The sequence below is a fragment of the Trichosurus vulpecula genome, chromosome 9 (assembly GCF_011100635.1).
Source record: "Trichosurus vulpecula isolate mTriVul1 chromosome 9, mTriVul1.pri, whole genome shotgun sequence".
NCBI classification, from domain to species: domain Eukaryota; kingdom Metazoa; phylum Chordata; class Mammalia; order Diprotodontia; family Phalangeridae; genus Trichosurus; species Trichosurus vulpecula.
This window is the reverse complement of record NC_050581.1, coordinates 60,198,706-60,222,194: the sequence shown is the minus strand read 5'-3', so window position 1 is coordinate 60,222,194 and position 23,489 is coordinate 60,198,706. Positions and strand designations below refer to the sequence as shown.

General features: G+C 41.8%; 1 protein-coding gene across 1 annotated transcript in view; it reads left to right on the top strand.

Annotated features, from left to right (window-relative positions):
* LOC118832122 (phospholipid-transporting ATPase FetA-like) overlaps positions 1-23,489 on the top strand; it is a 127,030-nt gene that overhangs the window by 67,076 nt on the left and 36,465 nt on the right. The window contains 1 exon segment of the mRNA XM_036739556.1: positions 5,553-5,740. Within this exon segment, the coding sequence (XP_036595451.1) occupies positions 5,553-5,740 (188 nt within the window).

The following is a 23,489-nucleotide window of genomic DNA, read 5'->3' as shown; positions in this document are numbered from 1 at the left end:
AATCCATCCTACACAACACTGCCAATTTAATTTTCCTGATTTACAGCTCTGACCACGTCAGTATTCTGCTCAAAAAGATCTATTGTTCCTTATTTCTCCCCAAAAAGCTGTCACACTCTTTGGCCTGGCATTCTGGGTGCTCCACAATTTAGCTCCAACTTATGTTTTCAACCTTATTTCATACTACTCCTCTTTGTGAATTCTGTGCTACAGTTAAACAAAAGTACTTGCTGTTCCCTAAACTTCCATTCCTCCTGCCTCCACATTGTTACTCATGCTGTCCCCCATGCTTGGAATTCCCCAACAGTCTGCTTATTTAAATCTTTCTCTTTTTTAAGACCTGGTTCATATGCCTTTTCCTCTGTGTTCTTGAAGACTCAAATTGTATTGAACTGGAACACTAAAGCCATGGAATGATGGTGCCATGGCATCCATGGCCTTCCCAAAGCTTGTATGACCAGCCTCTTTCACTGACACTAGCCCAGGACTCATTTTGCTGATGGTTCTTCACTGCCACTACTTGCCCTCTGGGAGAAAGCACTAAACAAGCTGGAAGAAATTAGTCATCTAACAAGGCCCTTCATTTTATAGATGAGGAAACTGAAGTCCTGAGAGCTTAGTAGCTAGTGAACAGCAGAGCCAAGATCTGAACCCAGGTCTTCAGATTTCACATGCAGCATTCATTTCACAGACTCACACTGCCCTAATCTAGAAAAATACACAACCTTTGTACGAATGTCCAAAGGTCTGTTACATGCTATCACGTATACACACCCTATCTGCATGCAGTCCTTCCCACATGCTTCCTTCTCCAAAAGAGCCTAGAAAGTGCTTGGGAAATATCAGACTCAGACAAATGACCACATTTCATTACCAGCTTCTCACTGCTGTTCTTCCAGCCTTGTATACCTGCTGTGAAGCAGGTACATGAGAACCCAGCTTCTAGTGCCCAGCACTCTTTCAATCAGGGCTGACCAACTCCACGTTTGGCCAGGCTCTCAGCATCTCAATTCACTGTCTTTCTCTCCCATTTCACACACCAAATGGTCTCCAGTCAGTTACTCTACTCACTTTCTAAATTCCCGTGGTCACTCACTCCTTTACTATTTCCACATTCTCTTTGTCAAAGAGGACCAACTTTCAGACTCCCAAGAACCTCACACAAATGCTAATTCTTCTTCTTTTACCATACCTACATTACTTTCAAACCTACAAAAATAACAGCAACAGCTCTAAAGTCTCTAAATAAAACCATGGAATAACTAGAAGCTGTGGGTTGTGATATATCCCCAACCCACAAACTGGCAGCCTTGAAACACAGCTTTTCCTACTTGCCAGTAACTTGACAACTGACTGCTCTTTATTCAAGGCTGGTATTGGAAGAGATCTTCATTGTTAAGACACTTTAAGCACTAGGAATAAAGAGACACAGTCTCTAGCCCTTGGAGGCTAGTTGGAGAGACAGGATGTGTGCCTAAAAGCATAAACAGAAATGCTACATGACACATGTCAAGTTTCAAGTGAATACTACAAATGACAGGCTAGTCCACTGGATATCTGCTACATATGTCCTGGCAAGTTTTCCTCCTAAATGAAATTATTCACTAATTGAGGCAGATTCTGGTTGAGTACCCCACTTGTCTCTAGTGAAGCAAAAATTCAACTTCATCCAGTGCTCCTTTTTGCCAGGGAAAAATGGGGCAGAACATCCTCATCTTTGATCATTTAAACTTAGTCAATAAGGAAAATATCTATGGCTATAGGGTGTGGTAGTTGTTGGGTGATCCAAGGCTTCTCAGTGGAGAACCCCAAACACTAAGTTCAGTCAGTGCTTGATCTGGAAGTAAGGGTGCATAAGTCTAGATGACATCATTGCCATCTCTACCCTGGCAAGTTCATGTAAAGTCCCTAAGGCTCTTCTAGAGCTGAATCAGCAGGGTACCCTCATGATAGCCCTGGTCCTAAGTGAATTCAAGACTTGCTGAGGTTGGGATTTTGGCATCCGATGATAAGAGATATGCCTGTTTGGCTAATTTGTCCTGACTGCAGGCGTCCAGATCCTATTGCTGGCAGATTGGTTCTATTGAATCGGATTGAGGTTTAGTAACTACAAATCTTAGATTCTGGAGTAGAGCCAAATTTGAGTCCTTCCAACAGTATATCTCACCATAGTCAGCAATGTCTAGGAGTGTATGTGTCCACTTTCAGAGAAAAAACTGATGGAGTCTGAATGCAGATTGAAGCACACTATTTTTTACTTTTTCTTTTTCTTCCATAAAATGACTAATATGGAAATATGTTTTACATGATTGCACATGTATAACCTATAGAAGATTGTTTACTGTCTCAAAGAGGGGAAAGGGGGAGGGAGGGAAAGACAGAATTTGGAACTTAAAATTTTTAAAAATGAATGTTGAAAATTGTTTTTACATGTAATTAAGAAAAAAATAAAGTGCTATGTAAAAATAGTAAAATCAAACTGTTCAAAACTGAATTCATTGTCTTTTCCCCTAAACCTTTTCCCCTCCCCTTGCCTCCAAACTTCCTTATTACTGCCAAAGGTACCACCATATTCCCAGTCATTCGGACTCACAAGCTAGGTGTCATCCTCAACTCCTCACTCTCTCACCCCCCATATTTAATCACTTGCCAAGGCCTATCAATTTTACTTTTGTAACATCTCTCACATATGCCATCTTCTCTCCTCTGACCCTCCCACCATCTTGATGCAGGCACTCATCACCACCTACTTGGACTGCAGTAGCCTGGTGGTTGGTCTCTGCCACAAGTCTCTCCCCACTCCAGTTCATCCTCCACTCAGTTGTCAAAGTGATCTTTTTAAAGCACAGGCCTGACCATGTCACTCCTCTACTCAGTAAACTCTTCTGGGTCTATATCGCCAACAAGGTCAAATATAAAGTTCTCTGTATGATCTTCAAAGCCCTTCATCACCTGGCCCCCCTCACCTTTCCTGTCTTCTCACACCTTACACACACCCCGCCTCACTCCCATATATTCTATGATCCAGTGACAACGAGCCTTCTTGCTGCTCCTTGGAACAAGACGCTTCCTTACTCTGCATTTTCACTGTCTGCCCCCCATGCACGGAATGCTCTCCTTCATCTCTGCCTCCTGACTTCTCTGGCTTCCTTCAACTGCCAGCCAAAATCCTGCTTTCTGTAGGAAGCCTTTTACAATCCCTCCTAATTCTAGTACCTTTCCTTTGCTGATTATTTCCAGTTTATTCTGTGAATAACTTATTTGTACATAGTTATTTGCATATTTCTCTCCTATTAGATTGTGAACTCCTTGAGAGTAAGGACTGCCTTTTGCTTCTTTTTTGTGTCTCAGCACTTAGCATAGTGCCTGGCAATACCAATCATCTCCTCTTTCTACCCCTCACCTGCCCCCCCCCACACACACACACCCATTCCTATCATAATCCAGTTAAGATCCATGTATCCTTTAACACCCAGGTCAAAAGCCATGACCTTCTTGAAATCTGTGATCGCTCAAGTTGGAATTAATTTCTCTCCCCTTCTAGAGTGTCTTATTAATAGCACTCTTACAGCACTTACTATTTACTTCCTTGTGTTGTAGTTAATAGACTGAGGTAGAGCTCTGTCCTGACAGTAAGCGTTTGAAGAGTAGGTCCTTTGTATCTCTGTGCTGCCAGGAGAGGGCAGCAGAGGTCTCCCTGGAGGTAGACTAATGTACCAGCCAACTGCACCCAGTTGTGGTGAGAAGAAGGTGAGATGGGCTGGTTAGGGAGGGACAGCACAAGCACACGTCTGAGACAAAGGCAGGCAGAGTGACAATTCAGCAAAGCTAGGAAGGATGAGCAGAAGAGCAGGGCTAGAGGCAATGTAGGCAAATGTATAGAAGCTGAAGGTAAATTATAGTCTGACAGGAATGTACCCAGAGCATCTTTTGACTTCTTGTGCAGCATTGGTAACCCCACCTACTTTGGTACTGACCCTTAATAGCTTGTTGGAAACTTGATAGTGCTTATTTATGTGTTGTTTATTTTGCCCCAAAACTAGGAATTGTATATTATTCACCTTTATATGCCCTATACTACTTTACATCCATAAATGTTGGATGGGTGATAGATAACCAAATATATGAGTGAATGTTCAAAAAGGAACTTTGTCACTGATACCTTAATAGCTCTGTATGATAATTTCAGTGTAATCTGATGTAAGGCACCCTCTGCTCCTGAAACTAGATGAGGTAGAAACTTCCCAATGTCCACCCTTATATTTTCCCCCTGTTTTTGGAACCATGTCTTAGGGAGAACTACCAGATGCAGAAAGCACATGTTTCATGATCTTGGAACTCTTGGTGAGGTTGGAATTTAACCAAAAACTTATCTCTAACCCCCTCTTCTGTGACCAGTTCTTGTGTTGTGAGATACCAGGTTAAGGTCAAGATATAAACTGGCTGACAGAGATGCTGAGTGTCATTGACATGCTGTAGGTCTCCCAAGTCAGAAACGGGATAGGGATGCACTGAACAATCAGACGACGAGGCTCATTGTGATTTGTGTACAAGGAAAAACTTTCTAATAATTATAGCCGTTCAATAAATTATGAGTTTTTAAGTCACAGGAAGGATTGAAGCAGGCATTCTGTAGAAGAAATTTCTTCATTGGATAGTAGACCTTCTAATTCTAAAGTTGACCATGTTTGTAACCAGAAAAAGAAGACAGGTTGAAATATCCTGGACTTAGGCAGCTCTATAGAAGCATCTAGAATAAGATAAAGCAATTAGTAGTTTTCTCAGCTAAACTACCATCTACATGAAGACAAAATGAACAGCTACTTCTCTGTGATGATCCTCTACTATCATGTCACTGCCTTCTAACAGTTACCTCTTAGGTCTCTTTCTGAGGAACAGCCCTAAGTTTTCTCTTAACCTTTTACTTTTGAGTTCAGTGTCTCCTTCAGAGAATACCCCAGGTTACCAGTACTAAATTACTTGAGGAGCTCCTCAGGATTGATTGCCTCTCATGGTTCTGCTGGCTAGGCCAAGGTGGTCCTACATCATTCTGTCTGCATAGTCCCACACTTCACAAGTAAAGACGACCCACCATCAATAGGATATACAGTGTGGATATGAGTGGATATGAGCTGTGTCTCAAGCAGGACAGTGGAGATAACCTTCCCAGAGCCATATACACTCTCCTGGTTCCCCTTATAAAGCTACACATTCATAGGATGGCTAGATAGGATTAGGGGTAGAAAGTGAATGGAATGGAGTAAAGCTAACTGGCCCATAAAACTGTATACCTGTCAACTATAGAAGATAACAGGTTAAATTCTAGGACCTTATAGAAAAGTATCTCTCAATACTAGCACCCCAGAAATGCTCTTATGTCCCTGTGGTGAGTGGCTTTTTGTTCCAGTAATCTCATTGCAGTGGCCCTGCATGGTCCTTTGTCCCTGATTCTGGCAGTGAAGGGAGAAACCTCCTGAAAGGAAGACATTCAGGAGATAGTCTGGGAATGCCAAAGAAAGGGGTTTTGAATCTTTTTTTTTAATAATTTACAGATTTTCATGTGCTTAGCTGGCATGTGTTCCATCCTGGCAATTGGGCATGGAATTTGGGAGACCCAGAATGGTTATTACTTCCAGATCTATCTGGAGGAGGTCAACTCCCCAAAAGTTTCTACCTTCCTCATATTCTGGTCATACGTCATCATTCTCAACACTGTGGTGCCGATTTCCCTCTATGTCAGGTATGTGTGTCTCCCTACTTCATGTTGACTCTGGGGGAAGGAAGAGGTTAGACTGTAATAAAGTAACTACCCTCATACTTCCTACTTTGGGAAGAAGACTACATAACTGGCAGTTATTGCTCAGTGAAAGCCCAGGGGCTCTGCTCTGGTTCTCAGAAACTGACTACCCACAAGAGCTTTATCTTCTCAGTAGAGGAGGGATATGTACCCCAATTTTTCCTGAAGAATTGTCCTGAAAAATTATCTGACGTTTTCAATAGAAGCCCCCCCAAATGATAAGAATGCCCCCTACTCCCACCTGACATTCCTAGGCAAGGGATTTTCAGATTTCTTATGATGCCTCATATCTATCTAATAAATTTTATTGACTATTAATTAACTATCCATTGCTTACTGTACTAGAAAGAGGGGAAAAAAAGTAACAGAGTGAGGACACACGTTTTGGGGAGGGGTAATCTGGCCTCAGACCTTGGAGGGCAACCAAGGACAGATTTGACTGAAGATCATTCTGCCCCTGTTGTTCTGACTTCCAGTATAGCCTTCCAGGAATTTCATAGTTCCTCACATCAATACCAGTTTCTTAAGGTCTTGGTATCTTAAGAAGGAACTGACATCCAAGAAGCTATACTTCCATATATATCATATTTACCACCCTAATCTAAACTCTAACCTACCTAGTTTCCCTGCCTCCAGACTTCATGCTGCTCCCTGCCCCCATCTCTCATACACACCACTACCAATGTATAGCATAGATCTATGATCATGTCATTCCCCTGATGAAAAGCCTCCATTGGTTCCCCATTGATTAGGACAAAGTCTAAACTCTTTGGCTTGCTATCCAAAGACTTCCCAGTAACTGGCCTAGTTTTCTGACTTCCACAGTGCAGCATTTACCTTTCCATTGTGCATAGTCAGGGCTGGTTCCCAATTGTATTCTGCACATACCATGTTCAGTCCCACTTCTGTATTGTAACTCATGCAGATTCTCTTGCTTGAACTACCCTTCCTCTCCCTTTAACCCAACTTCCTTTGCCGGTTCAGATCCTATTCACATTCTTCAAGGTACAGCTCAGGGCCCCTTCGCCAGTAAACTTTGAAAGCAATAGGAGCCCATTAAATGCTTTGGAGCTGGAGAGTGACATGATTAGTACAATGTGTAAGAAATATTAATCTGGGGGCAGTATGCGCAATAGACAAGGAAGAGACTGTGGGCCATGAAACAAGTTAAGAGGCTATTACAGTACAGTTATTGCTTCCACATCATAGTTTCAATATAGCGAAGGTAATCATAAGAAATTAAATAGGAATTTGGGGGAGTTTGTGGAAGCCACAGACAACATGTGAAGGCCAACAGATGACACAGAAAATGTTTAGGAACTCAGAAATGCATAAAATATATGTTGGTATTGTAAACACCTAATAAAAGGAAAAGAAAAAAAAGTTAGACTTCTCTGGTAAAAAGAGAAGACCAAAAAATTTTATGTGGATTTTCCAAATTGCAGTGATGCTGTGCAGTGTGAAAAGGATGACTACAGTCAGTAAGTCTATAAGGCAAGAAGACCCAGGCTAGGGTGGTAGCAAGTGGGAATACAAAGGAAAGGCTGAATCCTCAAAACATCTTAGAATTGGAAGGAACATTGGAAATCTCTAGTCTAACCTCCTTCTACATGAGAATCCATTCTGTAACATCCGTGAAAGGTTATCATTTAGTGACTTCAGCCACGCATAAGGATGGTCACACCTTAGATCGCTTTATCACCTATAATTATGCCTTCTATGATCCTGAACTTTATCTTTTTTTTTGGAGGGGGGAAGGCAGGGCAATTGGGGTTAAGTGACTTGCCCAAGGTCACATAGCCAGTAAGTGTGTCAAGTGTCTGAGGCTGGATTTAAACTCAGGTCCTCCTGACTCCAGGGCCAGTGCTTTACTCATAGCACCACCTAGCTGCCCCCATCCTGAACTTTAAATTCTTCTTGCTGACCATAATGCCCTGTCCTTCTGTCTCTCTCTCTCTGCTTCACTAAGCCTTTTCATATCTCATTACTCTTCCCCACTCTCCTAGTTCATCAGGCCGTCTCTGGTTTCCCTTTCCCCCCTTTCCAGTTTTGGCCCTATTGTTTACTTATTTAATGATAGAATGTCTTGCTTTCTTTGTCCTGTACCTCCATTCCCATCCTGTCACAACCCTCAACTCTGACTTCTCCATTGACTTCCTCCACTGGAAGAAATCTTACAGGCTTGTTTACCACCGCAAATTCATGTTTTCTCATATCAATTGTGCCCTCATAACCGCATGGTAGTCTTTTCATTCTGTAACCTTATCCTATCTTCTTAAGCTCCCAACTGCATCTCCTGCCCTTCTTCTCTTGCAGATCTTGCCTCTGACTTTTCTGAGAAAACAGAAGCTGTCTATTGAGAATTCCCAAATCTCCCTTATTCCACAATTCAGAACCCCTCTACCTTGTTCCTCAGCCTCTCTTCCTTTGCTCCTGAGAAAGTGGTTGCCTCTCTTCTTTCCAAAGCCAGCCTCTGTGCTTGTCTGTGATTCTCTTCTCATCTCCTCTCAATTTATTCAAGAATTTCCCCACACCGCCCCGCCTCTCCCTATCTACTAGCTCCTTTCCTGCTGCCTACAGATATGCCCAAGTCTCTCTCATCCTTAAATAAATCTTCATTTGCTCTGCCTTCCCCTCAAGATATAATCCTATCTCTCCTCAATTCATCTATTTATGCTGCTTCCACTTCCTCACCACTCGATTGAAACTCCTCCCTCAAAGATTACAAATCTCTTCATTGTCTAACCCAATGGTCTTTTCCCAGACCTCATCCTTCATCTCTCTTCAGCTTTCTGATACTATTGATTACACCCTCCTCCTGGGTAATATTTCCTTCCTTGGCTCCTAGAGCAACATCGTAGTATGATGGATAAAGCACTGGAGTTGGGATTGGTAAGATCTGGATTTGAATCCCACTAAAGAAATTTCTTGGGGGCTAGTTGTAACCTCTCTGAGCCTCAGTTTCCTCAGCTGTAAGGCAGAGATAATAATGGCACCTCTCTCATAAGAATGTTGTGAGGATCAAATGAAATAATGTATTTGAAATGTTTTATAAATGTCAAAACATAATGTAAATTCCAGTAATCACTATTTCATGATACTTTTTTCACCTTTTGGGCTGCTTCTTATCAGCATCTTTTATCATCCTCTTTCTTCATCACTACTTTTGCATGCTTGTCTAGTAAGGCTTTGTTCTAGCGAACTCATTAGCTCCTGTGGTTTCAGCTGTCATCAGTATGCAAATGACTTCTAAACTGATACTTCCAGTCCTAACTTCTCTCCCGAACTTCAGTCCTATGTTGTCATTTATCTACTGGACATCTATACCTGGACATTTCATCAACATCTCAAACTCAGCATGTACAAAACAAAACTGATTATCTCAACCTAACCTTCCCCTCCTCCAGACTTCCTCATTTCTGTTGAGAGCACAACCTTTCTCCCTGGGTTAGGAACCTGGGGTGTCCTAACCTTGGAGTTTCCCTTTAGTCTTCCTTCTCACTCACTGTCATATCCGTTAATTTTTTAATTTTATTTCTAAAACATCTCTTGTGTCTATCCCCTTTATTCACAGGATCACCACTATGACTGGCACCTTTATCACTTCTCCCCTGGACTTGTGTAGTCACCTTCAGCCTTCCACATCTCTAATCTATCCTCTGTAGAACAATCCAAATCATCTTCTAAGGTACAGATCTGTCAGTGCTCCAAACCCTTAGAGAGGTGGTTTCTATTCCGTCTAGGATAAAATGCCAATTCTCTAACCTGGCATTTAAAGGCCTCCACAGTGTAACCCTAACTTCCTCATCTAGCTGTAGTTCATATTACTCCTTCATGTGTGCCACCTGCCAACTAAACTGATCTTGTAGGCTTCCCATATCCACCCCTCTTGCTAAGTCCTTGCAGTTTATTCATAACATCCTCTTCCAGTCTTTGTCGCTATCATCTGCTAGTCAATCTCCAAAGGACTCTACTTCTTGAAAGACCTTTAGCACGTGGCTTACAGTCTTGGTTTTTGTTGTTGTTGTTTTGTTTTGTTTTCTTTTACCACATATCATTCATATCAGTATTCATATCGACTACAGAGTTCCTCAAATTCCTCAGTCCTGAAGACCTCCTTCCCTATCCCACATTAAACCGAACCTTGGCATTGTCACACATACTGCCTCATCATTTTAATGGAAGTATACTACCAGTAAGATTCTGGACTTCGAATTCTGTTTTCTAATCTCTGGTCTCCTGAATCTCTGCTAAGGAGAGAAAGCTCTCCTGTCCCACACAGGAGGGAGAAGTAATAGAGAAATTCAGAGCAGATGAAGTTTAGGGGCTTAGAGCCAGGAGAAGCACATAACTGGCCAAAAATGGGCCAGAGATAGAATACAGTGTCAGAGAGGAAGCAAAGGTTCACAATTATCTGAAAAGGAATTGTTGAGAGTTGCCTTTAGGACTTCAGCTTGTGAAGAGTACAGAAGCAGCAAACAGATAAGGAGCCCACGGAGACAAGGAATGTAACTGTAATTTGTTGCATTCAGGACTACACAAGTGTTTGCAGATTTTAAACATGGCTGTGCGTCAGTTGTACCCATTTGTCCAGACTCCGATCAACTGAGGAACTCCTCATGCCATCATTGCTCCCATTAGCCTTCATGGAAGCTATGGATAAGCAGGCTCAAACATACCGCTATCTGCGCGACTTACCAGACAACACACAACAGCAACACGGAGTCCCCCAACCCTACTTGTTCTCCCAGTCCATCTCCCCTGGCTTTGCTTCATTACCCAACAGTAACTCCATGGTCTGACACCGATCATTTGTCTTCATCCTACAGCCCCTTTGTCCTCTGACCCACTAATACGTTAGCCTAGATAGCCCCTATTTGACTCCTCTACCATGATGTTAGATTCCTGATAATCACTGGAGAAAGTCACAAAACTGAGCTGATTTCATTTTACTCTATTAAATTTATACTCCCTAACTCCAAGTGGGCCCTCACTACTCCTTAGTAGTCTTTCTCCTCTCTTATTTTGTATATCAGCAGCCATTCCAAAAGATTTCCCCTCTCAATTTCCTTATCCCCACCCCCAGCCCAGCAACACTTAGAGCAGATGATTTAGTTTCCTATTCCACTTAGAACAGTGATTTATAACCTGGGATTTCTAAACTTGGCTTTAAAAAAATTCTGATAACTATTTCAATATAATTCATTCCCTTTCTAATCCTATGTATTTTATGCATTTAAAAATATTGTTTTGAGAAGGGATCTGGAGGCTTCACCAGACTGCCCAAAGGGTCCGGGACACAAAAAGGTAAAGAACTCTTGACTCTGAAGATTAAAGCCATCTAGCATAAACTTCCTCAACAACTCTTCTTAATCTTCAAAATTTCTCAGCATCATAACAGATAATTTCCTCCTTTCCTCATGGTGCTGAGGAAAAGGTATTTCTGTTTCTTGCTAAGTCTAACCTTTTGCTAAGTCTAAATCTGTATTCTTGTGTCCATCCCCACCTGCCTCCTCTAGGATCTTGCTCCAGCAATTATCCCTTCTCGTGCATCTGTAATGGCAAGTAAAGTGGGACTTTTTGCTGTGTTTTCTTTTGGAGGGCTTCTCAGCACTAAGGCAATCAAGTGCCTTTGATTGAATCTTGCCTTTGTTTGAATCAAGAGTCTTTGATTGAATCAAGAGTCTTTGATGGCCTGCTTAAGTCACAGGAAAGCCTAAGTCATATGAGTTTCAGTCACATGGTTGTGATGCCCTCTGTGGTCTGACCCTGAAGAAGTATATATATACTCTGAGGTTAGCATTTTGCTTTGGGGCTCATTTGTTGCGGGCCTTGTTAGAGCTGAGCCCTGTCCTCCACAGACCTCCAGGCCCAGGGGCCTGCTGAGATAGACTCGGGGCTTTGGGATGTGGGTGGAGCCAGGAGGAGGGGTCTCGCCTTTGTTGCCTCCCTAGCGATTCCAGGTCTTTGCCCGGACCTGCCTGACCGCATGGAACTTCCGGCTCTCTGTCTGGGCTTGCCAGAGCACGTGGAGTTTCCGGTTCTTTGCCTGGACTGCCTGACCGCAGGGAGCTTTGGGTTAGCGCGGGAAGAGAAGGGGAGGAGAGTAGGCAGAGTCGGGGCAGTCCTAGGTACCCAGGCGTGTACAGTTTTACCTGTCCTTCACCCACGTAACCAAAGAATGTACCTACGTCACTAAAGCTATAAATGTGCTGCTTGCTGAAATAATAAACAGAGTCACTCACCATCTTTTCGGCTCCCGCCCCGTACATTGTCCGCAAGATCAGGTCCTTTGCTTAGGCAAAGGCCTGGGGCTTGGGGGGAACCCCGAGCATAGTTACGAGGCTTCGGAAGCCCGTAACACTCATTCATTGGAAGAGTGTTTGTGTGATTTGGCCAGACGAGACTCTAGGTAACTCTTAAGGAGCCCCTCGGCTTTGAAAACCCAGATGTTGGTGTTTCCTTCTAGTAACCTTGTATGTATTGCTATGGACAGACAGGAACCCTGTGTGCTGATTTGTGTTATTTCCTCTGTTTATGTAATTTCTGTTTGTATTTTCTCTTTAAGTTCAGGGTGCTGACTTTTCCTCCTGAACTAAGTGGATGATATATGTATGTTTAATTAAAGTGAGATTGTGAACCCCTTAAAGTTGCTTTCCGTAGAAAAGCAGATCAAAGAACCTGTGCTAGCAGCCCTCCTGCGTGCTGCTGTTGTTGGTCTTACACCTCCACAGCAGCTGCTAGTAACATTGGTGTTACAGCATCTTCATCTCTCCTTGACTGATACCCTCCTATCTGCATACAACATGGTTAAGTCTTCCCCAGTCCTAAAAGCCTTCCTTTGACCATTCTTTCCTTTCTAACTACCATTCCATCTCTTTCCTTTCTTTTATCACCAAACATCTTATAAAAGTTGTCTAAAACTGGTGCTTCATTTCCTCACCACCTACATTCTCTTCAACCTCTTATAAGGTGACTTTTATTCCTATCTACTCTAATTGCTCTCTCAAATGTCTCTGCTAAACCCAGTTTCCATATTTAATGGCCTTTTTCAGTCCTTGTGTTTCTTGACCTATTTGTAGCAATTGACCCTATGGACCACTTGTCCTTTGACTACTGTCCCTTCCCTTGTGTAACGTCTGTAATGTCACTCTTAGACAAACAGGGTGGAATCTGAACTCAGGGGTCACCGGCAGCATACCGTACTGGACACAGTACTAGACGTGGTAGGAATTAGAAAGGTATGGATTGGAAGGAGGGGGCAGAGCCAAGATGGCGGCTGGAAAGCAGGGACTTCCCTAAAGCTCTCGCCCAGGACCCTCCAAACACCTATAAAAAATGGCTCTGAACAAATTTCTAGAGCTGCAGAACCCACGGAATAGCAGAGGGAAGCAGGGCTCCAGCCCAGGACAACCTGGATGGTCACTGGGTAAGGTCTGTCCCATGGAGCTGGGAGCAGGAGGGGAGCAGAGCCCAGCATGGGCCACGCCCGGACCAACCAGACCAGGAGCCAGGCAGAATAGGCCCTGGTGCCCCGAATCAGTGAGCTGTGGCAGTTACCAGACTTCTCAACCCACAAACACCGAAGACAACAGAGAAGGTTAGTGGGAAAAACTACGGGGACAGAATGAAAGGAGTTCGCGGTTTGGCCACCGCCCTGGGAGCCACGGAGGTGGTGCAGCTCTGAGGACAGAAATATAGCTGCAGTTGCTTCCAGCCCCAGCCCCACCTGGTGGGAAGAATTAAGTGGCGGATCAGAGCAGGAGTGCAGAGCCTGCTTAGATCTGAGTGGCAATCCAAGTTGGTGGTCCTTGGGGGAGGAGGAGCACTGGTGTGGCAGAGCTTGCTGTGTAGAAATAGTTCTGAAAACAACAGCACAGCCCCTCAAGCTTGAGACAAAGTACTCTCTACTTTACAAGCAGTCATATCCCAACAAAAACCGCAAGGGTCAAGTAGTTGGCTGGGGACATGAACAGGAAATGAAAGTGGACTCAGATTCAGACTCCGACTTTGGAATCTTTCTTTGGTGACAAAGAAGACGAAAACATACAGAAGTCAACAAAGTCAAAGAGCCTACATCAAAAGCCTCCAACAAAAATATGAATTGGTCTCAGGCCAAGGAAGAGCTCAAAAAGGATTTGGAAAAGCAAGTAAGAGAAGTAGAGGAAAAATTGGGAAGAGAAATGAGAGTGATGCAAGAAAACCATGAAAAACAAGTCAGTGGCTTGCTAAAGGAGACCCAAAAAAGTAGTGAAGAAAATGACACCTTAAAAAATAGACTAACTCAAATGGCAAAAGAGCTCCAAAAAGCTAATCAGGAGAAGAATGCCTTGAAAGGCAGAATTAGCCAAATGGAAAAGGAGGTCCAAAAGACCACTGAAGAAAATACTACCTTAAAAATTAGATTGGAGCAAGTGGAAGCTAGTGACTTTATGAGAAATCAAGATACTATAAAACAGAACCAAAGGAATGAAAAAATGGAAGACAATGTGAAATATCTCCTTGGAAAAACCACTGACCTGGAGAATAGATCCAAGAAAGAGAATTAAAAAATTATTGGACTACCTGAAAGCCATGATCAAAAAAAGAGCCTAGATATCATCTTTCAAGAAATCATCAAGGAGAACTGCCCTGATATTCTAGAACCAGAGGTTAAAATAGGAATTGAAAGAATCCACCCATCGCCTCCCAAAAAAGATCCCAAAAAGAAAACTCCTAGGAATATTGTTGCCAAATTCCAGAGCTCCCAGATCAAGGAGAAAATACTACAAGCAGCCAGAAAGAAACAATTTGAGTATTGTGGAAACACAATCAGGATTACACAAGATCTAGCAGCTTCTACATTAAGGGATTGAAGGGTTTGGAATATGATATTCCAGAGGTCAATGGAGCTAGGATTAAAACCAAGAATCACCTACCCAGCAAAACTGAGTATCATGCTCCAAGGCAAAATATGGATTTTTCAATATAATAAAGGACATTCAAGCTTTCTCAGTGAAAAGACCAGAGCTGAATAGAAAATTTGACTTTCAAACACAAAGAATCAAGAGAAGCATGAAAAGGTAAACAAGCAAGAGAAATCATAAGGGACTTACTAAAGTTGAACTGTTTTGTATTCCTACATGGAAAGATGATGTGTGTAATTCATGAGACCTCAGTATTAGGGTAGCTGAAGGGAATATACATACATATATATATATGTGTGTGTGTGTATATATGTGTGTGTGTGTGTGTGTGTGTGTGTGTGTGTGTGTGTATAGACAGAGGGCACAGGGTGAGTTAAATATGAAGGGATGATATATAAAAAATCAAATTAAGGGATGAGAGAGGAATAGATTGAGAGAGGGAGAAAGGGAGAGATAGAATGGGGTAAATTATCTCGCATGAAAGTGGCAAGAAAAAGCAGTTCTGTTGGAAGGGAAGGAGGGGGCAGGTGAGGCGGAATGAGTGAATCTTGCTCTCATTGGATTTGACCTGAGGAAGGAATAACATACACATTCAACTGAGTATCTTACCCCACAGGAAAGAAGGAAGAAGGAGATAAAAAGGGGGGACAATAGAAGGGAAGGCAGATTGGGGGAGGAGGTAATCAAAAGCGAACACTTTTGAAAAGGGACAGGGTCAAGGGAGAAAACTGAATAAAGGGGGATAGGATAGGAAGGAGCAAAATATAGTTAATCTTTCACAACATGACTATTGTGGAAGGGTTTTGCATAATGATACACATGTGGCCTATGTTGAATGGCTTGCCTTCTTACAGAGGGTGGGTGGGAAGGGAAGAGGGGAGAGAATTTGGAACTCAAAGTTTTAAAAGCAGATGTTCAAAAAAAAAGTTTTGGCATACAACTAGGAAATAAGATATACAGGCAATGGGGCATAGAAATCTATCTTGCCCTACAAGAAAGTAAGGGAAAAGGGGATGGGGCAGGGGAGTGGGGTGACAGAAGGGAGGGCTGACTGGGGAATGGGGCAATCAGAATATATGCCATCTTGGAGTGGCGGGAGGGTAGAAATTGGGAGAAAATTTGTAATTCAAACTCTTGTGAAAATCAATGCTGAAAACTAAAAATATTAAATAAATAATTAATAAGAAAAAAAAGAAAGTTATGGATTGAAATCTTGCCTCTGACACAAACTCTCCAGGCCCCAGTTTCCTCATCTGTAAAATGAAGTTAATAATACCTGTAGTACTTACCTCATAAAGCTGTTGTGACATTCAAATAAAAATGCAAATAAAGTTCTCTGAAAACTTTAAAGTATATTACAGATGTCAGTAATTATTATTTTTAGTCACGGTTGCACCTGATCTTCTACTCTGGGATGGATACTCAACAGCTACAGCATTTGAAATGTCTCAGGAAGGGAAGGAAAAGGAAATACAGATACACCACCACTGCTCCTTTTCCTGCTCTGGTTCACACTCCCATCCCTTTCCCTTGCCTTCCCCTATGCCCATTCCATGTCTCTCTTCCCTTTTATGTTGGCACACTAATGAAATTCACAGAACTCATGTAAAATGAAATATTCCCTAGGTTACCTACCCAGCTATGACAGCATCCTTCTCTACATGTTTCTTAGGTCAGCTCTTATTTCCACTGCTAAACCAAGTCTGCTCACAGAGTTAGGAATCTGATATTCACTGGAAATAGTAACTTCCCTTTCTTCTTCTTAAATACCCTCCAGCTAAATAGCACCTACACATGGCAGAAGGACATCATAATTTTTCACATCACAATTCACCTGCCTCCCACAGCGCTATTGTGTCTCTAGTTACAATAAAAGTCTTATTACATCTCAAAATGTCTCTTGCATCTGTCCCCTCACTTCTGTTCCCAGTAGTTCTTCCTGTCTTCCTTTTCCTTGTTCATTGCCATCCTTCATACCATGCCAGATTATTCTTCCTCATGAAGAGATTTAATTATGTCACTTTTCTTAGAACTCTCAGGGGCTCCCTACTGCCTACCAAGTAAAATTCCTATTCCTTTGCCTGGCATTCAGGGTCATTCCAAAGCTGTCTCTACCTTACCTTTCCAGCTTTGTGTCATACTACTCTGATGTATACCGTGTTCCAGACAAACCAGACTACTCTCTGTCACCCACATGTGTCTCACTTTCCTGTCTCTGGCCTTTACTCAGTTATTCTCTGCTCCAGAAATACTCTTCCTCTCCAACATCCTTTAAAATCCAATCATATACCACCTCTTCCAGGAATCCTTCTGTAAGACAGATAAACACAGCAACCAGGGTGGCTGCTAGCACACGTCCACTCTGGTCAGACAGGAAAGACATCTTCGAAAAGGTTAATAATCTTATTTTATTCTAATCCAGTCTTCTCTTTTAGTTGCTGATAAATGGGAGGACAAACTCCTACAACATTCCCTAATCACCCTTCTCTCAGGGGCCAGTGAGAAGTGGGGGGTAACTACCTCTACATCTCGATGGGGTCAATTGAGACAGGCACAGCTTGTGCATTCCCCTAAATCCCCTCAAGCGTCAATGGGGACCAGTTGAGGCAAACACATATTGCCCCCAAGCCTTGATGGGGGCCGATCAGGGTACACACAGCATTCCAGCTTGTGCATTCAACCCTAAGGGTTCCTTACTCACTGACCAATGTCCACTTGCTTTATAGGGCATCAGATAAAAACGGCATATTGCCAACAGTGGCCTCGAAGGTTTACATCACATCATCCCTTTATCTCACTGTGCAGTTGCAGTGGATGTTTACAATTTAAGCACAAATGTTTATATTATTTATCATTATCTAATAATGTACAAGTGTAGTAGAGATATTTTGAACCATAGTCATGAGAATTTATATCTAATATTTGGGAACAAGAGATTGTTATGGCTACGGATCCTGGGAAACTGAACTCTAAGAAATAATAACAAAAATCCACTTTACACACACTAAAAATCCACCTTAGTTACACCTTCCCTAATACCTGCCCCTCTGTCAATAATGCTTCTCACTTCCTTACACCTAACATAGCACTTTGTTTACACATCTTCTGTATTTTTCACATAATGTTTAATGTTCTGGTTATTTGTGTATATGTCATATTTCCCTTCAAGTCTGTGAATCCTACAAGGGCAATGGTTATATCTTATGTATACTTTATACTTCCCCCAGTGCCTTAACATAGTGCTGTGCACACAATAGGAACTTAGTAGATATTTGTTGAATTGGGCAAGAGCCTGGGAGCTGGTAGAGGCTGACTGATCATAATAGTGTTGTAAGATTTGACAATATAGTCTTGAGTAAGGGCGGAGGAAGCTCATAGAGCTGCAGGGGACAGGTAAACTGTGTGGTGAATTGCTTAGTAGAGGGGAGGCAATTAGAAAACAGACTGACAGTTTTTGCTTCTCTCTTTTGGTAACCTCATCAATTCCCATGCATTTAACTAACATTTCTATGAAGATTTCCAGATCTGTGCATTAAGCTCCTGCATCTCCCTTGAGCTTCAGTTACACATTACCATTTACCTATTAGACATTTCAGCTTCATCATGTTAAAAACCAAACTCATTGCCTTCCCACAAAACACTCCCCTCTTCCAAACTTCTCTGTTTCTGTCAGTGATACAGTCATCCTTCTGGTCTTCCTGGTTCATATCCTCATCATTATCCTCAACTTCTAGCACTCCCTCATCCTAGATATCAAACCAGTTGCTAAATCTTGTTGCTTTGCCCCCAAAACATCCCTAGTATCTGACCCTTTCTCTTTCCTCATACATATACCACTTTAATTCAGATTTTCATCTCCTCTCACCTAGAGGATTATTGCAGCAGCCTCCTAATTGGTCTCCCTGACTCAAGTCCTTCACCACTCTAGTCCATCCTACACACTGCTGCCAAAGTAACTTTCTATAAATGACCATGTGACCTACCCCCCCACACTCAGTCAATTCCCGTGCCTTTCTATTGCTTCTATGATAAAAAATTAAATTCTCTGTTTAGTTTTACTGCCTTTCACAACCTTGTCCCAACCTATATTTCTACCTTCACTGTATGTTATGCCATCTCCCTTATTCTGCCATTCAGCCAAACTAGCCTCTCTGTTTCTCATATACAACACTCCCTCTTTCATCTCTGTGTCTTTGCATCGGCTATCCTGTAGACCTGGAATGTACTTCCTTCTTACCTCTACCTTGCAGAGTCCCTCTATTCTTTAAGACTGGTGGCTGGAAAGCAGGGACTTGCCTGAGCTCTCCCCCAGGTCCCTCCAAACACCTATAAAAATGGCTCTGAACAAATTCTAGAGCTGCAGAACCCACAAAATAGCAGAGGGAAGCAGGCCTTCAGCCCAGGACAGCCTGGATGGTGGCTGGGAAGGGTCTATCACACTGTGCTGGGAATGGAGCAGAGCACAGCCCAGCGTGGGCCACAAGGACCAACCAGACGGGGAGCCAGGCCGAACAGGCCCTAGCGCCCTGAATCAGTGAGCTGTGGCAGTTACCAGACTTCTCAACCCACAAACGCCAAGGACAACAGAGAAGTTTAGTGGGTAGAACTGCTAGAACAGAGTGAAAGGGGTGCGCTGTCAGCCCCACCCCCGGGGGCATGGAAGTGGTGCACCTCTGGAGCTGCTTCCAGCGCTAGGCCCACCAGGTGGGAGGAATTAAGCTGCGGATCAGAGCAGGAGTGTACAGCCTGCTTGGATCTGAATCGTGGTCCGGGTAGGCAGTTGTTGGGGGAGGAGGAGCACTGGTGTGGCAGAGCTTGCTGTGTTGAAATAGCTCTGAAAACAGCAGCACAAGGCCCCTAAAGCTTGGGATAAAGTACTCTCTACTCTACAAGCAATCATACCTTTACAAAAAGCTCAAAGGTCAAATAGTTGGCTGGGAACATGAACAGGCAACAAAAACGCTCTCAGATTCAGACTCTGACTTTGGAATCTTTTTTTTGGTGACAAAGAAGACCAAAACATACAGCCAGAAGAAGTCAACAAAGTCAAAGAGCCTACATCAAAAGCCTCCAACAAAAATATGAATTGGTCTCAGGCCATGGAAGAGCTCAAAAAGGATTTGGAAAAGCAAGTTAGAGAAGTAGAGGAAAAATTGGGAAAAGAAATGAGAGTGATGCAAGAAAACCATGAAAAACAAGTCAATGACTTGCTAAAGGAGACCCAAAAAAATACTGAAAAAAAAAATAACACCTTAAAGAATAGACTAACTCAAATGGCAAAAGAGCTCCAAAAAGCCAATGAGGAGAAGAATGCCTTGAAAGGCAGAATTAGCCAAGTGGAAAAGGAAGTCCAAAAGACCACTGAAGAAAATACTACCTTAAAAATTAGAATGGAGCAAGTGGAAGCTAGTGACTTTATGAGAAATCAAGATATTATAAAAAAGAATCAAAGGAATGAAAAAATGGAAGACAATGTGAAATATCTCATTGGAAAAACCACTGACCTGGAGAATAGATCCAGGAGAGAGAACTGAAAAATTATTGGACTACCTGAAAGCCATGATCAAAAAAAGAGCCTAGATATCATCTTTCAAGAAATTATCAAGGAAAATTGCCCTGATATTCTAGAACCAGAAGTTAAAATAGAAATTGAAAGAATCCACCCATCACCTCCTGAAAAAGATCCCCCCAAAAAAACTCCTAGGAATATTGTTGCCAAATTCCAGAGCTCCCAGATCAAGGAGAAAATACTACAAGCAGCCAGAAAGAAACAATTTGAGTATTGTGGAAACACAATCAGGATAGCACAAGATCTAGCAGCTTCTACATTAAGGGAGCGAAGGGCTTGGAATATGATATTCCAGAGGTCAATGGAGCTAGGATTAAAACCAAGAATCACCTACCCAGCAAAACTGAGTATAATGCTCCAAGGCAAAATATGGATTTTCAATAAAATAGAGGACTTTCAAGATTTCTCAGTGAAAATACCAGAGCTGAATAGAAAATCTGACTTTCAAACACAAGAATCAAGAGAAGCATGAAAAGGTTGTTTCATTGGTAAGCACACTCCTCAAGCCCTGGTGAAATCTGAAGAAACTGAGCAACTGGAGAGATCAAGTGAATTGTCTACTGCCTAAAGGATTATTAATGCATGATGAATATATGTGCACAAATAACTCTGCATTATGAATAAATAAGAGTAACGTGGACAGGAGGAAAACATTGCTAGAGAACGTGCAGTCATCTCAGAAGAAGGACGACTGACCAGATGCTTTATTGGTTTTCACAGGGAAAATACTTCAGCTGAAACTACATTTTCATCTCCCTTGCAGAATCCCCAGTTCTGGTCAATATTATAGGAGTTTCTGCAACAAGGACATGGGCAGAAATCATCCGCCACACCTCCAGCAGCATCTTTACATTTCACAAAGATCATTTCACTGCTGCCTCCTAGTGGCCCCAGGCTTCTATAGCACATCCCCTAATAGGACCTATCTCTCAACTCTTATAAATCTTGTAAATAAGCCTAAAATACCTGTGGTTTCAGTGACTGTGGACTAAAATCTGACTTCAGCAGAAGCTGGAGGTGGCAAGAATAGCTTGAACCTCTATTTTATTTCTTTTTTTTTCTTTTGAAAGGGACTATTTGGCCAGTGAAGAGCAGAGAAGGGAAGGAGGATGGGAAGTGGGGGCGGGGGGGGAGGGAGTTATCTTCTGTTTTATTTTACTGACTTACTTTGAAAATCTAAGAGGGAATAATCAAGAATATGGCCTTTGCGTAGCTGAAGGAGCATTGGATACAGAATTAGATGACCTGAGTTCAAATGAAAGTAACAACATTTACTACATATGTGAACTTTGCTTCTATGGGCCTGTTTCCTCTTCTTTGAAATGGGGATGATACTAATGATACCCACCTACATGAGATCTCACAGGGTTGTTATAAAGATTAAATAAGATATATATATACATATATATATATATATGTAAAAAAAAAGAATGTAAGCTCCTTGACAGTATGGATTGTTTCATTCTTTGTACTTTTCTCTACAGTGCCTACCACTGTGCCTGGCACATAGAAGATATTTAATAAATACTGTTGATTGATAAGTGTTCAGTTTTGCAGAATGATAATCTTGGCGTATAATCAGTTCCCCTTTTTAGTATTTATACTCTAGCCTCTTTCATATATTGTTTTCAAGTGAGTAGTCTTGCACAATTCAAATTAGTGCTTGTTGATATATAAATTGATTTCCTGGGCTGCTTGTAAGAATCTCTCCTTACCTTTAAAATTCTAGAATTTAAGGGCTACTTTCTGGGTGAACTAAATTTAGGGTTCCTCTTTTGCAATATCCTCTTTAGTCTATCAGTTTGTACTCTGTCCTCTGCAAAATACATCTGACCAAATTTCTTCTGTGGTTTCCTGAGATATGTCATTCTAACCCCTTATTTGTAATTTTGTGAATGTCCAGTAATCCTCATATTACCTCATTCTGATCTGCCCTGTGGCTTTGTTGCTTTATTTTGTAGGGATTCTCATGGTTCAGTAAAAAAAAAAAAAAAGTTCTGGATTTGGAATTAGGAAAACTAGATTCAAATCCTGACTCTTTTACTTAACTGCCTTACATGGTAATCTTAAGCAAATATTTAACCTCTTTGGGCCTCAGTTCCCTCACTTGTAAAATAAGGGGGTTGGATAATGTCTAATTTACCTTTCAGTTTTAAAACTATGATCTTTCCCTTTTTCCACTTTTTTCCAATTTTGTTCCCTTTATTTCTTGCATCTCCGAATTTTTTTTCCTCCTTTAATTCTTCTTTCTCAACACAGAGTGTATTCCTTCATTGATATTTTCTGTCATCTGTTTTGCCTTGTCAGTTATATGGTGTTCTTTTTAAATTCTTCCTTGAGCATATTCTAAGCCGTCCTGGGATTCTTGCAGTGTGTATGTACGTACACCCTCTCTTCTAGAGGCACAGTTCTCACAGCACCCATGTTCTGTCCTTCTAGAGAAGCTTTTCTTAATTTAACTGTCTCATATTTGTTTATTCATTGCATTAGAATTCCATTTTTGTTTACTCGTTTTTTCCATTCTTCTGTTGCATTTCCTATGAGATGTTGTCCCGTGAGGATTTTATCTTTCCACAGATTTTCGTTGTTGTTATTGTTTTATTTTAAGATGATATGTCTTTGTTTTGAGGTGGTACAGGAAAGCTGGGCTTAGTCAACCACTTTCTCTGCCAGCTTGCTAAAATTTCCCTTACTTTCTGTTGTTCTTTACTCAATTTCAACATCCTTCGTTTTGCTGATTCCAATGATGTTTAGTTCTCCCATGCTGTTTTCCCTTTCCTCCATTAAACATCAAATTCAAGAAAAAAAAATATTGTAGTACAGAGATGACTGAGTTCTCAAAGGGTTCTGCCACTGAAGTGAAGTTCTGTTAGGTTCTACCGAACTGGAAAGACTTCATGTATAAGCCTAATGATAGATTCTGTTGTCTGAGGATCAGCCTAGCTAGATTCAGAGTCTTATCCACCAGATTGGTTGAATGGTGAGAAATTTTTCAGCCACAGTAATTCTTGATGACCATCTAAGTCATAGATACTTTGCAGTCTGGATCAGTGGAGGGGGCACACACACCAATGAAATCACAGATTGTTGAAGTATTAAAGTAAGTTTGTTCATAATTTTTTCCCAAAATCTTTTTGGGTGAATTAAAATTTTATATTAGTCAGTGTTTATCCATTCAAGCTTCTCACTCAACATTCCTAGGACATCTAGATATTGC